This window comes from Pleurodeles waltl, chromosome 4_2 (genome assembly GCF_031143425.1).
Source record: "Pleurodeles waltl isolate 20211129_DDA chromosome 4_2, aPleWal1.hap1.20221129, whole genome shotgun sequence".
In the NCBI taxonomy this organism is placed as follows: domain Eukaryota; kingdom Metazoa; phylum Chordata; class Amphibia; order Caudata; family Salamandridae; genus Pleurodeles; species Pleurodeles waltl.
Genome location: NC_090443.1, coordinates 830,003,024 through 830,020,788, shown reverse-complemented (window position 1 = coordinate 830,020,788; position 17,765 = coordinate 830,003,024). Strand labels below are relative to the sequence as shown.

The window sequence follows — 17,765 nt, the reverse complement described above, 5'->3', positions numbered from 1 at the left end:
CAGACATTGCCGTGGTTTACTGTAGGCTACGAGCACTTTCAGTTCACTGTGCTTCCCTTTGGCATTATCAGCACCCTTCGGGTGTTCACCTTTATGTTGGCAGTGGTCGCAACTCATCTGTGGGGCTCAGGGGTGACAGTCTTCCTACTATTTCGACGACTGGCTGTCGTCTCCCACCTCCAGACTATGGGGGACATTGTGCATTAGCTAGGGTTCACTATCAATGTGCCAAAGTACACGTGACTCCCTCTTAAATGCTCCCTTTCATCAGGGCAGTTCTGGACATGGTGCACTTTTGGGCACATCCTTCTGAATGGCGATTCCAGGACATTCAGGCTATGATATCGATGTTTCAGCCTCTATCCTGGATTTCGTTGAGACTGACTTCAAGGCTGCTGGGTCTCATTGCCTCATGCATCCTTCTAAAGACACATACCCACTGGCATAGGTAGGTTCTGCAGTCGGAACTTTAGCTCCAGTGCGTGCAATATCAGGGGAATCTCTCTGACATGGTCCAGATCTCAGAAGGAACTGTGGAAAGACCTGTAGTGGTGGCTTACAAACCGCGATTGGGTCAGAGGCAGGCCACTCTTCCTTTCCCAACCAGATCTCACAGTAGTGACAGATGTGTCATGCTTGTGATGGCACGGGCATCTGGGATCAACATGTTGGAGCTACGAGCGATCCGGCTGGCACTGAAAGCCTTCTACCCTCCATCAAGGGATTGTTAATGCAGGTGTTCATTGACAACACTTCCACCATGTAGTACTGCAAGAAACAGGATGGGTGGGGTCGTGGACCCTTTGTCAAGAGGCCCTGCGTCTCTGGACGTGGCTAGAACAACAGGGCATTTCCCTGGTGGTTCAACATCTTGTGGGCTCTCTGAATGCCAGGGCAGACCAACTCAGCCGTCTATGCTAGCGGATCACGAATGGCATCTCCATCCAGAGGCGGCACAAGGCCTCTTTCTGCAGTGGGGAGAGCCTTGGTTAGATCTGTTCGCCACAGCTGAGAATGTGCAATGTCAGCAGTTTTACACGCTGAAGTTTCCAAGGCAGCTCTCGCTCTGAGACACCCTTCATCTATAGTGGAGCTCAGGCTTCCTGTACGTCCACCCACACACACTACTACTGCCTAGAGTTCTCACGATCATGAACGACTGGCCACAAGACATTCTTGTGGCTCTGGGCTGGATAGGGAGAATCTGGTATTTCGAGCTCCTGAGTATGGCCACCGATCCTCTGATCAGGCTGCCCCTTTGGGAGGATCTTCTGTTGCAGCAGCAGGGGAAGGTTCTTCACCTGAACCTCTTGACTTGCATGGAGATTAAGCGAATGCTGTTGACAGCTTTCAAGCTTCTTCCCGAAATCTGTGAAAGTTTTCTGGCAGCCAGATGCCGCTCCGCCAAGACCGTATATGCTTGCGGTTGGAAGAAATTTGTGGCATGGTGTACAGAGAACCATGTTGATTCTCTCTCTGCCCCTTTTTCTGAAGTCTTACTCTTTATTCCTTCCCTTCCCCAGAAGGGCTTTGCTATGGCACTCTTAAGCGCTCTCTACCGGCTCCTTCTGCCTTCCTGCGGTTGCCTGATCCCCCATCCTTGTTCAAGTCCCCCATAGTACATAAGTTGCTAAAGAATCTTGTTCATCTTTTACCTCCTCCACCATTTATAATGCCTCAGTGGGATCTCGATCTGGTCTTAACGTTCTTAATATGTGCTCCCTTCGAGCCTCTCCACAATTTTCCCCTCAGGCTGACTTCGAAAACATCCTTCCTTGTGGCAATTACATCTGCCTGCAGAGTAGGTGAGCTGCAGGCTTCATCAACTAAGCCTTATGGACCTCTTCGTCTACTTTGACAAATGCCTTCTTTCTACTAAAGGCTGTCATCCGATCTCATGTTGGTCAATCAATCACATTGCCTACTATTTCCGCTCGTCCACATTCCTCTAAAGAAGAGGAGCGACTCCACTGCCTGAACCCAAAAAGAGCCTTGGCATTCAACCTTGATCGCACAAGAGAGTTTTGAGTGTACGGCCAACTCTTTGTGGGGTACATTGGTGCGAAGAAAGGTCGAGTGGTGCAGAAACAGACCATCTATAGGTTGGTCATGCTCTGCATTAAAATCTGCTATACATTGGCCAAGAAGCGACCTCTTAAACTTGTGTGCTCACTCCACTAGAGCTAAAGCTGCAACCACTACGTTAACACACAGAGTTCTGGTCTTGGACATCTGCCAGGTAGCAACATCGGCATCTCTGCACGATTTTGCCAAACACTCCTGCCAGGACAGTCAGGTCCATAGGAATAGACATTTTGCCCGTTTGGTCCTGCAGGACTTCCGTTTTTGAAATTTGGCCTCAGACCAACGTCCAGGGAGGTATTGCTCGAGTATCTATTTAAAGGTAAGGAATCTTCAGCTGGAAGACTCTATCAGATGAACAAGTTACTTACCTTCAGTATGCGTTATCTGGTAGAGACTGTATCTAGCTGCAGATTCCTTACCAACCCATCCATTATCCTCGCTCTGCGAACAGATTTCTACAGGGAGTGCAGAATTATTAGGCAAATGAGTATTTTGACCACATCATCCTCTTTATGCATGTTGTCTTACTACAAGCTGTATAGGCTCGAAAGCCTACTACCAATTAAGCATATTAGGTGATGTGCATCTCTGTAATGAGAAGGGGTGTGGTCTAATGACATCAACACCCTATATCAGGTGTGCATAATTATTAGGCAACTTCCTTTCCTTTGGCAAAATGGGTCAAAAGAAGGACTTGACAGGCTCAGAAAAGTCAAAAATAGTGAGATATCTTGCAGAGGGATGCAGCACTCTTAAAATTGCAAAGCTTCTGAAGCGTGATCATCGAACAATCAAGCGTTTCATTCGAAATAGTCAACAGGGTCGCAAGAAGCGTGTGGAAAAACCAAGGCGCAAATTAACTGCCCATGAACTGAGAAAAGTCAAGCGTGCAGCTGCCACGATGCCACTTGCCACCAGTTTGGCCATATTTCAGAGCTGCAACATCACTGGAGTGCCCAAAAGCACAAGGTGTGCAATACTCAGAGACATGGCCAAGGTAAGAAAGGCTGAAAGACGACCACCACTGAACAAGACACACAAGCTGAAACGTCAAGACTGGGCCAATAAATATCTCAAGACTGATTTTTCTAAGGTTTTATGGACTGATGAAATGAGAGTGAGTCTTGATGGGCCAGATGGATGGGCCCGTGGCTGGATTGGTAAAGGGCAGAGAGCTCCACTCCGACTCAGACGCCAGCAAGGTGGAGGTGGAGTACTGGTTTGGGCTGGTATCATCAAAGATGAGCTTGTGGGGCCTTTTCGGGTTGAGGATGGAGTCCAGCTCAACTCCCAGTCCTACTGCCAGTTCCTGGAAGACACCTTCTTCAAGCAGTGGTACAGGAAGAAGTCTGCATCCTTCAAGAAAAACATGATTTTCATGCAGGACAATGCTCCATCACACGCGTCCAAGTACTCCACAGCGTGGCTGGCAAGAAAGGGTATAAAAGAAGGAAATCTAATGACATGGCCTCCTTGTTCACCTGATCTGAACCCCATTGAGAACCTGTGGTCCATCATCAAATGTGAGATTTACAAGGAGGGAAAACAGTACACCTCTCTGAACAGTGTCTGGGAGGCTGTGGTTGCTGCTGCACGCAATGTTGATGGTGAACAGATCAAAACACTGACAGAATCCATGGATGGAAGGCTTTTGAGTGTCCTTGCAAAGAAAGGTGGCTATATTGGTCACTGATTTGTTTTTGTTTTATTTTTGAATGTCAGAAATGTATATTTGTGAATGTTGAGATGTTATATTGGTTTCACTGGTAATAATAAATAATTGAAATTGGTATATATTTTTTTTTTGTTAAGTTGCCTAATAATTATGCACAGTAATAGTCACCTGCACACACAGATATCCCCCTAACATAGCTAAAACTAAAAGCAAACTAAAAACTACTTCCAAAAATATTCAGCTTTGATATTAATTAGTTTTTTGGGTTCATTGAGAACATGGTTGTTGTTCAATAATAAAATTAATCCTCAAAAATACAACTTGCCTAATAATTCTGCACTCCCTGTAGGGACAGGGCTGACCTCTTTCAGGGCTGTAGTCGTTCACACCAGTGGTCAGAGCATTTCATGGCTCTGTGCTTCTGGTGTGGAAAGTTGTGAAAAGTAACTGACGTCAGGGCGCCTATGTGGTGCCTATGTAGGTGCCGCAATGTCATTCCGGCGCGGTCAATGCTGATGAGGAATGCAGAGCCCATCAACGCCACCTGACAGCACGCAGGAGTACTGCTCTCTTAAAATCATCCAGATCCAGTCTGACACCTAGGAAATTCAAAGGTAAGAAATTTGCAGCTAGATAGTCTCTACCAGATAAGGCATTACAAAGGGTAAATAATTTGTTCTTCCTTAACAAGACTTTTGTTGTGGCATGAACTCATTAAATTAATGGTGAATATTTCTAGTAATGGTAAATATAGCTGAAAACAAAAAGATTTTGACAGTATTCAATACATCTGGACTGCTGCTCAACCAAATCCCCTTTATATTTACTTCAACCAATTTCATATCTGCCATTGTGCTCTGGTTAAGCTTGGTTGCTTAATGCATCCAAGAAAACTTAACTGGGTGAATTTCATTAAAAGCTATATGGATCAAACTTTTGCGTTTGTCTTGCAGGATAAATGATATTTCATGCTTTTGCTCTAAAATGGACCCATTGTATTTCAGACATTGCAAGTTTTTCCTGTGACAATAGCTGTGGAACATTTCATAAGTGTCATAAGTATGCAGAGTATATTTGCTTTGGTTGTTGCAGGGAAAAGAACATGACTGTGTCTTTGTAAAGCTTTGTTTTCAATATTTGAAATTGCTTTAGTGGTGATCATATTTGTTAGATACCATGTTTGCAGATGTGATTCTATTCTCGATATGCTGTGTGCTAATGTGTAGCTTTACAAATGTCGTGTTTGACATTTGATTTTTTTTTTTGTCAATAATAGATTGTGAATTTAGATACAAAAATTGCAGATGATGCTGAGCTCCAGAAATACTCAAAGGTTTGTCTAATTTACGTTTGATAAATGCTTTTCACAGTTTTAGAAATGCTTTTTTATTCACCGTTGCCTGTGAACATTGAAAATAAACATTCCTGTACTGATATGAGCTTTGTGGGGAAAAACTCTAGTATAGCTCATAGTAGCTTTTGGCTTGGGGCCAGAATTGTGTTTTTTTTACCCCAATCTGAACCAATGAATGTTTGCAACCAAGGCACCACTAACAAAGATAGCCCATACACAAATTACCCGTTCAAATTGCATTAGTCTAAGAAAATACCGCTCTTGGATCCAAAAATGCTTCTTTACAGTTGTTAATGGTTATCATTATTTAGTACAATGTGCCATTAGTGTGCATTTTCCTAGCTTTAGCCGCAGAAAAAATGTAAGATTTCAGTAAAAACAATACAGCATAAAGATCAAAACAATAACTTTGGGAGATTACTACTACTTGATATATATGACGAATATTTTCTTGGAATAGCCTCTTTTTATTTTGAGACGTTAGGCAGGGCATCTCAATGAGGCTAGAAATGGCAACTGCAGCCCCATTTCAGCACCCATGGTAGAGCACATCAGAATGTGTGCGCAATCGAGGGAACATCGTTCAAATGCTATCCCAGAGAATATTTTGTGCAAGGTAACCAGTGAATGTAATGATTGAAGGAGAGTATTCGGTTGGTTGGAACAGCTAACAAGAATATTGTGAGAAACCTAAAACAGAAAAAGGGCAAGAGAGGAGCCAAAAAAAACAGGCATTGACGAAGCCAGTAGATCTTGCCTATGGGAGACCTATTGGCCTTGACAATTTCTTTTAGCAATATTGTCCAGCTGCATGGCAACTTTTGGAAGGTGGACAGTGCAAGCAACATTGGTGGAGGAACGGGAATGGATTGGACAAGCAGAAAAGCTGGAGGAAGCTTAGCGGGCAGGGCAGGCAACAATGCCGGAGTGGGTAGGGATAAAGAGGTGCAACTAAATGTAAATAAGTACCTTTGAGTACAGTGAGCAGTGAAAGGACACTGTCAAGGGAAGCAGTACTTGGTCCATGCTCCAGGGTAGGGACAAACATGTGAAGGGAAAGTGAAGCTGACACTCACTGACCGAAGAGAACGAAGGAAATGAGTGACAATGAAGCCAACCAATGATAAACAGTGGACGACCTCTAAGCCTCCTGTAAGTAAACAAAATGTCTCACAAGTGACAGCACATGCACTGCCTCAGCAATACCTAAAGTATAGGATGTACAGGTGGGGAAGGAAGAAGACAAACTGTCAGATGCGACGGTGCCCACCAGACATACTGAAGGGCCTAAAACTACCGGCAGTGCCCCAGAAACATTTAGGGGCACGGGGGGGTGAAGGCAGGAAAGTGTTAAAGGAAGGGCCTGGGCTGTGTACTGTCTAAGGGAAAACAGCCTTTACCACCCATTCTTTACCATGCAGGTACTTATTTCTACCCTTAATGGGCAGTATTTTGCCAAGAATGTAAGTTTTTTTTATTTTTTTTATTTTAATAATATACTTTATTGTGTTTTTTTAAAGTGAAAACGTGATTTTGCAGTTTAGGGATGGGAAAAGGTAAAGGGACGGAAAGGAGACTTGAGGGATAGGAGGTGTGTAGAGGTTAAGGGAGGTGAGGCTGACTTTAGGGCTTGGGATGGGTGTAGAGGTAAGAGAAGTTTTGGCTGACTTGAGATGGGTAGAGGTAAAGGGAAGGGAAGGAGACATGAGGACTTGGGTGGGTGGAGAAACATTAACCTTTGGAAATCACCACATGTTTGATGATGAGTAAAACATCCTCCAAATTATACAGAGGTAACCAACAAATAAGTAAATATGATACCGCGGCAAATGTTAAATCAGAAAAGTAACACTAACATATGGCAACACTGTTAAACAAAGAGAATAGCATGTTGTGGAAATTGGTCACATGCCACAAAGATTCATTTTTGCTAGCTGTTTATGTTCAGCTCTTGAAAATACCACGAAGCGCAAGCTTCAACTCTGATTGTTTCAAGGTGGCTTGCAAGCAAAAACAAAAGTGCAATCCAAGTGCAAGCAGTGCTGAAGAATGCTAATCAAGAAATCAATCAGTACTTAATCCATGCTCCAGGGAAGAAAACAACAACATGGAGACAAAGTGAAACCGACACGCTCTGGGGCACAGTCGCCAATTAAATGGAACCAAGCAGGAGTGACAATGAAGCAAACCAATGGTCTCCTTTGTACGTTTTTTGATAACAATAGATTGCTGCAAGCATGTGCTGTCTCAGAGGAGACCTAAAATGTGCCAGCAGGTACATAGTAAGGACTGATAGGCAAGCTGCAGATTAGGTGATGAGGTATAGATTGCTTCAGGTATAACTGCATTTTGGTGTTCTACAATGCTTTAATTCAAAGACCTGATTGGCCTGGGGCGTCCGAGTTGCCTAGGTAAGGCAAGTCTGTGAGTGAGGTTGAATCCTTGCCCTCCACAGTGTGTTGCTCTGGTGCGTTGTCAGGCATTGGTGCTGAGCAGCAAGGTGAGTGGACTTGTGATGAAACTGAGGTGATTATCCCCAAACTGATTTGTTTTCTCATTCTCTGCATTGAAGTAGTGAATGTGAAGAGGATACACTGCAGGAGAGTGGGCCTTTTGTGATCCCATGCTCATCCCTGATTTGTCTAGGATCAGCATAGCATAGTGCAGGACAATTTGTGTTGATTTTAAACTGTGTTGCAGGATTAATATATTGGTAATGGTGTATTTCGCTGACCAGTGCTTCTGATGATAATTAAATGGCTCTGTAACTCACCTTATGTGATACCGAACTAATTGTAAATTGAGAAGATGGTGCCCAGTTATGTTCTATTGTATATACTGCAAACATGATAATCTAAAACTGACTATACATAACCTCTTTAAATATGTTTTGACCCTTCATAAACGAACAGCCTTCAGATCCATTGCCTTTTATCTTTGCAGCGGCATTCTCCTGCACTCGGTCAGCCCAATACATTGATCTCACTCTTAAACATCTAGTACATCACCACTGTCTGTATACCTCATTCCCTGACCTTATTATTCTAATTTGCTGCTGTCTAAATGACTCTGGATTGTGCTACAGGAGCTATACTGAGAGACCAGTATGAAGAAACTTAGTGCTGATTGCGGGCACAGTGATCTGCTCCTGAGGACCAAGATACTTTGCATATGATCTTGCAAATGATTGTAGATTGGCAAATGGAGGCCAGAAACTAAGTTACCTTTGGACCTGATGAAGGATGTGAGGGCATATGACAGAAACAATATTTGTGAATTTTGTACAACAGCTACCCCTGAGACTGCTGATGACTATGATGACCATAACAACAAATCTGTGTTATTTGATACGAAAAACAATTTGTCTTGAATAGATGGTAAGATTGTTATAGCGATTCGATTTGCCATAGTGTCTAGACAAGCTACCCACCATTGCTGACAAGGCTAGCATAGAGTATCTGAACTTGAATGCATCATGGCGCTCTGAGTAATTCGAAGACATGCAAATGATCTTAGGGGCATTAAAAGACCAAACTGAAGATTTAGAATTGAGGTCTGGCTGGAAATAACGTTCGCATTGTGTGTGTCGCTGCATCAACAAGCACTTGCAAAATCGAGACTTTGATAATCTACTCACTGACATGGTTGACAGATCAAATTATTTGTCTATTATTTGTAGTGGAAATGGCACAAGACCTCTGGTATGCAAATAGTCGCTTGGTACTTTCATTGGGGACAATAATTGCTCAGTTGCCAATCTGTAGAGACCAAGAGGAATTCCTGGGACTCAATCTAAAATATGCTGCCTCCAGTATTAGTATAAAATTGCACACTAACAGTGCTGGAGGCTACGAGGGCATATGGTGCTGTTAAAAAGAAGGTACTCTAGAAATTTATAAAATATGTGATGCTTTGTTGTGCTAGGTTCAAGATAATGTTTCAGAGAAAAGCCTATATCTTCACTGACCCTCTTAATTTCTCTGCATTCTAGAAGAAAACATGTAAGCATACCTTGCCGAAAATCCAATAGGAATTAGCAGAAAATTCCATTATGCCTGGCAGAAATGTCTGACTCTAATGATATAAAGGGTTTGCAAAAAGGATAATTAGTTAATTCCACTCTCTTGATTCATTCCTATATCCTTAACATAATATGTATTATTCTAGAGAGTAAAGTTAGATCTCAAGTTGCTTTCAACTATTTTTTTTTAGGAAGAAGAACCTGCTACACTGCATGCCCTGTTAACTCCAATCTTGGTGGGTGATGCACTTTACCGCTGCCCCAGCCCCCAGCCAAAACTATACAATCTCATAATATGCAAGATTTTTTCCTGTTTGATTTTTATTTCAAGTTAGCTTTGGATATGGGGATAGAGTGGGTTGGTATATAATGATGGCAAGTTGAGAGTCAGTGTGGGAGTGAGGAAGTTAGGTTTATTCAGTTTTATTATTAGTTTGGATTGGCAGTCATGCAGGATGGTGTACACCTGTTATCCAATGTACACAAAGGTGATTCAGATTGCACTACTTTTCCTGCCAGTAGTATGCAACAAGTAGAGTGCACGTTTCATTTGGTCACTTGAAATGTTAGAGGGTCTAAATAACCTACGCAAAGTGGTCTAGCATCTGTTTATAAGTAGGATGCGAAAAGGTTCTGTGCCCCATACTCTGGACATGCAAGAGGCATGACAATAACTGTTGAGCGTAACATTCATTTCATCCCTTACAAGTGGTTTCGGATGCTAAGGGCAATATTGGGTCCTTGCACATGTTACTTAAGTTAATGTTTATTGCCTAAATAGGGACTCGCTGGAGTTACACCAGTGTGTTCTTACAGTTTGTTTCCAAATATCGTCTTTTACATTAATATGAAGAGAGTAATTTAGCTTCATTTTGGACCCCGTATTGGATCGAACATAATAATCATCTAGGTAACTGGTAACAGTGGCCAAATTTCTATTAAACATTGATACATCAATTATTTGGATGTATAGCACTCCAGCCATGGGGATTGAGAGGCTACACTACCCATTCTTCAGTTTATGGTACCTTTGCACACCTGTACCACAAGTTAGGAAGGAGGAATCCCATGACTGGACTGTCTCAGTCAAGTATCTGCCACAGACTGCCCCAGTATTCATTCTACTCTGTCTGCTGAGGTCACATGCACAGTCTCACATGTGGCTTTTTCTGTTCTCTTTGATAAGACTGGGTCTTTTGGGGTGGAACTGAGGACATTTATAGCAGCATTTAAAATGAATGAGGGGTCGTGCACTAGAAGCGGGTTGATTTGGGAGGTATTTAAAGCATATATTTAGGGTGAAGAAATTGCAAAGCATGCTGCTGTTTTAAAGGCACTGAGAGCTTCCCTCTGCATACTTGAAAGTAAATTAAAAGATTTAGAATGTAGATACGCTAATGCAGGGGGTGGCAATGTATTAACAAAATCAGATATCACTCTTACGGAGTATAGGAAGGTCACATACTGTGCAGTGTATTACTTTGGTAAATATACAGTTTTGTGGACATATGGAGGACAAGGGCAACTCGACCAAACACTTGATGCATTGTTAAGATGGCCTTGTGCAGCTGGTGACTTTATTTGTATAGAAAAAGTTGACAATGACTGGTGCAGTGACCAGGAAAATATACTTACACAGTTCTGTGCGTTGTATACTGAATTATATTCACTATATTTGAAGGTCTTTTTAGGGTAAATAAAGAGGCTATACATAAATACTTAGACTGGGACACTTTGGCATGGTTGAAAAATGAACCTAATGTGAGTATGCAGGCTCTGCCCATGATAGAAGATATAAAACTGGCAACATAATACACTCTTGGAGCTAAAACACCAGGCAGGGATGGCTTATCAGTAGAATTTGAAAAGGAATATATGGACCTGGTTGCACCACATCTATTGATGTATGAAGAGGCCAGAAAATTGGATCACCAACCTTTTTGCATGTGGCTTGTATTATAACATTGCTTATACCAGGCAAACTACCTTCAGGATGTAATTCATGTTGTCCCTTAGCTTTAGTAAATATTCATTACAAAAATTGTGAAATTCTAGCCATTGGCCAGTGTGCGCTTTCTCTCTCACGCAGATTTGGGCATGGTCCCTGTGATTTTAATGAATGCTTTGTTAATCCCAAATTCGAGAATTCTACCCCAGCATCATGGGCAATTATCAATTTATTTTTTTACTCCATTTTTCTGACAAAATTGTGGAAAGTATTGAAAAGACCCACCTGTATATATTCATTTAGTCTGATTCTTTACGGTATGTTTCAAAACTGAAAGAGTTTGGGTATCCACGCCACTGATATTTACGAGCCTACATAATGGAGGCTGTGCTGCTTTGAAATAGGAAAGAAGATATCACACATTATGATATTCACATAGTCTAAGAGAGGATATTGAAAAATAAAGAAACAGGTTTGTGAGAGTGGGAAGTGGGAATAGATCCACGTAGACAATCCATCTGCTCATACGATAGGATATAATGGGCTTTTTGAGCAGAGAGGTCACAATAGCATATTTCCAACAGGAAGGGATGTTGGAGAGAGCGGCATAGATAAGGGAAAAAGTGTTAGCTAAGTTATCGATAATCCGATTAGGTATTTTAGCCAGACAAGATTCTAATGGCAAACCATAGTTGACAGCCAAATTGGTGACTCTTGTGCCTTCAACATGGAACAGAGCAAATTTGTCAAGTAGCTTTTACATTTTTTAAGGCTATCTAAGTAGGCGAGGGTCAAATCAGAAATAAGAATGTTGCTTAAATATTGGAAAAAAAGGAAGATGAAAGGGCTTGACATAGGCCCAGTGAAGGGACAGTGGAGTTATCACATGATGCTGGATAAGTCAATTCTTTGACAATTTTAAACACTTTATCATTGTTGCTACAGGCCGAATAAAATTACAAGCATGCCTGTTCATAATGTTCACTTGCTTATAGTCAGTCTTATATGCCAGGTTGTTCTACTCACACCAGCGCATTGCCAGCCCTTTTCATGGATCTTTGCTGTTCAGAGGAATTTATCTGAAGCACTCCTCAGTGCAGCAATCAGCTCAAGTGCAATAGAAAACAGTGAAGTAGTATTTAAACAGAGGTTTCAACATTTTTTCCCCAAACTAGGCTTCTCTTAGAGAACAGGGAGCTATGGTAATTAGATCTCCTTAGAATAGTTTTTCTTAATATATTCAGAAGGGGCTATCTTGAAGGAACCTTATGTCTAGGGTAGCACTAACATTAAAGTAATTATTGGGGGATGACACCAACATAGGGGCGTAGAATCATTAAATGGGAATTGTTAACACAAGTTTGACAGTGTCAAGCCTGATGTGTAGGAAATGTGAGCATTTGTGTGAGTTCAAATACTGAATGGAAATCCATATTATCTTTTCTGTCAGAAGAGGACGGAATATTAAAGTCACCTAGTATAAGGGGTTTTGATGCAGTAAGAGCCAAAGCTGATATGTGCGTTTGGACCCTACACAGGACCCTGGGTCCTCAATCAGGTGACAAGGGAAGGCTTTGGATACCTGGGCATCCATATCACAGAACACAAGGATAGATTTACTGCTTAAAAACCTGGCGGGGACATTTAAAAAGTAAAAAATTGCGTAATTCATTGTGGATGACTACCACTGCCAGGTAGCCTTATACAGTATGAGCTCTCTTTCTGTTTTTATGAGCAATGGAAAATTCCTTATTCATCTTACCTGAAAAATTCTTTAAGGGGATGGAATCCCTACTGTAAAATAGTGTGCAAGCTAGAATCGTGCTAAATGTACTATGCTGGAGTTTCTGTAACTGATTTATTACATTCCCTATCTTAGAAAGTACTACTAACTGTTGCATTATCTCTGATCACATTGAAGAGAAACTGCAAGAACAATAAGGTAATGGATTGAATGCTTGAATTAATCTGAGCCACTGGCAGTCGTTCAGGTCGCATCCCCATCCATTGTTTATTGCCCAGCATAGAAAAATCATTCTTAACCTTTCTCCAATAGAAACAGTTCAGCCGGCACTGCCAGACCAGGTCCATCCTGAACAGAAATTCTACACGGAACCTATATATATATATATATATATATATATATATATATATATATATATATACACACACACACACAGTGCAGATAACCCAGATTTAGATTCTTGGTGTATGACTGCTGAGAAGCTCATATACAAAGGAAGAGGAGGCCTAAAGAAATTTGCCAAGGTTTGAAGGAAATAGGAGGAAAATCATGGTTGACATTGAAAACAAGAATGGATGACTGCTCTATTGCCTCAGCTGGAATAATGTTTAAAGAGAAGCAAGGAGAGAGAGAGATTAAAATATTTTTAAGGACAAAGGGGTAGCCTCACAGGATAGATGCTGGGATGGTAATTAATAATGCCAGGCAAAGGGCTTAAGTTGTGTGACTAAATTGTTATTCACTCTAAAGTACAGTGCAACCTGCGTTATGTAACAATGATTCTTATTTATTTGTTTAATCTAAAACAAGTATAAAAATTAAGATTAAAGAAGGCAGCATAAATTGTACAAAGTCATTGCCAATGTTAGTTACCTCCGGAGGACAGTAGATTAAGCCAGCTGTAATTGATGAGGTTCGAGTTGGAGCAAAATTCTAAATGAGAAGTGCTGCTTGCAGGGTACCTGTCTGAGAAACCTGGAACACTTTAAAATCTTAATAGTATATAATAGCCACCTCACCTCCGATCCTGTTTCCTTGATCAATAAAGAAAATAATGAACAAATGCAGTACTGCAAAAGCATTATCCAAGGCACGTTTCATGAAGCCATGGTTCTCTTATAAATAAAGAGTTTCAGATCCAAAATAAGATTGTAGAAATGCATATAGTCCTTTGACCAAAATATATTCTACCGAGAAGGACTAGATCAGTGAAGATTCCATGAAAGGTATATGCAAAAGAGGTATTGTGCCATCTAGCCTATTTTAAGAGGGAAAAGATTAAAGTCTAACTGGTAACCCTGCCTCCATAAATCTTATCTCCAGGACTTGAAAGTGGGAATGCTACAACTTGGAGGATTCTAGCAGAATCTGGGCAGGGGAACTGGCCTTGTGCAGGTAGCATGCAGATGGATTTGTCTTTGGCAACACATACACATCCAAGCACTATCATCATGGTTAATGGGATATTGATGATACATTAGCATCATCAGGCGGAGGAGCAGTGACACCGGAGCAGGAGGGAGCTGCATCCCACATGGCCTTGGGGGAGACACAACGGAGTCAGAAGCCACCAGTGGGACGGAGGGCGAGGGGAGCTCCACGGCGGGGACAGGAGCTGAGACCAGCGACACGGACTCCTCCTCTGATGGGAGCTCCCTTGCGGTGGCGGGATCCTCTGTGCCCCCCACATTTACAGGTACAGCTGCCACCCCCCCTACCAGCACCGCCCTCCCAGCAGCCCATCAGCGTGTGCCCCATGGCTGCTCACCCAGGAGGGTGGGCATCTCCTTCGCCCCAGGCACCTCATCCCCTGCCCCAGTCAGCCCTGCTGCCCTAAGTGAGGAGGCCATTGACCTCCTCAGGTCCCTCATTGTTGGGCAGTCTACCATTTTGAATGCCATCCAGGGTGTAGAGAGGCAGTTGCAACAGACTAATGCAACAGTGAATAGACATTGAATGTCTGGGATTTGGGCAGGTGAAACACAAGATTTTGCTGTGAGCAATGATGTCCTGCTTTATTTAACTGATCCATGGACAAAAGTCCCTCACTTTCTGAAACTGCTAGAGCAATGTGAACCAGCTTTGGGCCTGTGACATTTGACTTACAGGCCCTGGGCACACATAGTGCACTTTCCTAGGGACTTACTAGTAAATCAGATATACCAATCATGGAGAAGCCAATGTCACCTATATTTTAGACACAGAGCACATGCACTTTAGCACTGGATAGCAAGTGCGAAGAGTCCAATGCCAGCAAAAACGGAAGTTCAGCACACAGTCAAAACCGGAAGTCAGAAAACAAAACGTATGGGAAACCACACCAAAAGATGCCAGGTCTAACACTGTTACTTTCTGGAGCCAAATGACAGAGCACTTGATCCTATTCCAACCCTCCTACTTCCTCACAAAGGACAAGTTCAGGATGCTCACCCTGGCCCAAGTTCTGTTTGCCCTTGATCCAGGCAACTGGATATTGGTTTGGGGTTTTTAGGACCCCTATTTCCACATTCCCATCCAGCAGTCCCACTGACATTCCTGTGGTTTCAGATAGTCCAGGAGCATTTTTAGTTCAGTGCTCCCCTTTGGCCTTACTATTACTCTTTAGGTGTTCACAAAAATAACAGTGGTGGTTGCTGCCCCTTTGGAGATTGGAAATGTCAGTGACCAGCCACCCGCGGACAGCCACCAACTTATTGATATTTCTGGGATTTTCATCAACTTGTCAAAATTACACCGGACTCCTTCATAGAAACTCCCTTTTTCCAGAGACTTCATGGCCACTGTGCAGTTTTGAACCTCCCTTCCGCCTCAACAAGTCAAAGACATTTGGGCTATAATCAACCTGTCATCAAGGATGTTCAACCTCTGACTTGGATTTCAGTAAGAGCAGCTCTGAGACTTCTTGGCCTCTTAGTCGCTTGCATCTTTCTAGTGGACCTCACCAGGTGGCACATGCAGGCTCTGCAGTGGGATCTGAAGTGTCAGTGGGCTAAGCACCAGATTCTATCCAGGTGTCAGAGGAGACTACAATAGATCTGCAGTGGCGGTTGCTGTACCGCAATTGGACCGGTGGCAGACCCCTCTCCCTACCCCACCTACAGCTGATGATCATTACAGAAGCATCGTTGTTGAGTTGGGGGATGTCACCTGGGAGCAGTGGAGATAAGAGAATTCTAGTCCCTGGCCGAAACCCACCTCCACATGAACTTGTTGGAGTTACAGGCTCTGCACTTCACAGTAAAAGCCTTTCTTCTGTTCATCAAGGGAGACGTGTTCTCATAGACAACACCAGTGCCATGTGGTGCAGCAAGAAGCAGGTTGGAGTTGGTCTTGAGCCAGGAGGACCTGCACTTCTAGAACTGGAGTTCCCAATGCAATTCTCGCTCAGAGACGCCTTATGTCCGGATTGCAGCTTAGAACTCTTGTACGACTTCCCACAGCTACCACTCCTGCCCAACGTTCTGAAAAAGATTGAGAACGACCAAGCCCAAGTCATCCTAGTGGCTCAGGACTAGGCCTGGAGAATGTGGTTCTCAGAACTTCTGGTCATGAGCATCTGTCCTTCGATTTGACTGTCTAACCTGGAGGACCTATTGTTGTAACAAGAGGGCAAAGATCTGCATCAGGGCCTGCACAACTTAGACCTCCATGCATGGAAATTTAACAGCAACAGTTGACGACCTTTAGTTCTCCCCTTCCCTCCCCTAGTAGTAAATGTCATTCTGACAGCTAGATGTCCTTTGGCCAATGCATTGAGAAGTTTGTTGATTGGTGTTCTTCCCAATATATCCAACTATTACAAGCCCAGTTGTCTGATGTTCTACTTTTCTCTTTAACACTAGTTCAGCTGGGCCTTCCAATGGCAACAGTAAAAGTTTATATATCTGATTTTTTACAATTGCCTGATAAGCCATCCTGTTTAAATCACCTGATGTGATACATAGTTTTTTAAAGGCTGACTATATGTTCCTGTCAAATCCCTTTATGATGTCCCAGTGGCACACATTCCTGATGTGGACTCTATTTGAACCAATACACTGTTGCCTTCCAAGATTACTGACATTGAAGATAGTGTTCCTCATTGCAATCGCATCAGCTCATTGCAGCTGTACACCATTTTCATCCCAGACAAGCTAGTGTTAAGGACTAGGGCAACTTTCCTCCTGAAGATTGTAATGGTGTTCCAAATTGGGGAATCTATCACCCTGACACCTTTCTTCGCTCCACCTCACCCATTCTAGGAAGAGGAGAGGCTCTAGCCCCTAGATCTGAAGAAGGCACCGAGATTTTTATGTGAGTCTCTCCAAAGAGCATCAAGTGGATGAACAGCTCCTTGAAGGGTTCTCTGGGAACAAGAAGAGAAGAGCTGTACAGCAGCAAACCGTTTCGGCTGGATTGTCCTTTATATAAAGATCTGCTACAGACTCGCTAAAAACAAACTCTGGAAGGTCTGCGAGTTCATTCCACCAGAGCCAAAGCTGTTACCACTGCAGTGGCGCATGGAGTGCTTGTACTAGACATCTGCCTGGCTACGACATGGGCATCCATTCACAAAATAGTACTGCTTGGATAGCCAGGTCCGGCGGTGGGGCCACTTCACCTGGTCGATCCTGCAGGATTTCCTGGTCTGAGCTATTCCACAGACTCACCGCCTACGGAGGTACTATTCAGCTATCTTTTCTCAAGGTGAAGAATCTGCAGTTAAAAGTATCCATCAGATGATCAAATAACTTACCCTAGATGCTCTTTCTTTTGGATACTGGCACAATCTGATTGCTGATGACTCCATGTCCGATGGAGCGGATAGAAATCAGAAAGAAATGGATTTCGCTATGTGTAGGTGCCCGACGTAACTTCTGGGGCAGAACTGGACCACAACTCCACCTACCAGCATGCAGTGGAATTACTGAGAAAATCTCCGGCTGCTGTTTGGCTCTG

The 17,765-nt window shown here is 42.9% G+C and overlaps 1 protein-coding gene across 6 annotated transcripts in view; it reads left to right on the top strand.

The window, feature by feature from the left end:
- The window catches only part of PATJ (PATJ crumbs cell polarity complex component), a 1,201,300-nt gene that overhangs the window by 318,660 nt on the left and 864,875 nt on the right, over nt 1–17,765 (top strand). For all 6 annotated transcript variants that reach the window (XM_069232550.1, XM_069232545.1, XM_069232547.1 and 3 more), the window contains exon 14: nt 5,037–5,093. In XM_069232550.1, coding sequence (XP_069088651.1) covers nt 5,037–5,093 — 57 coding nt within the window. The remainder of the gene's footprint in view (nt 1–5,036; nt 5,094–17,765) is intronic.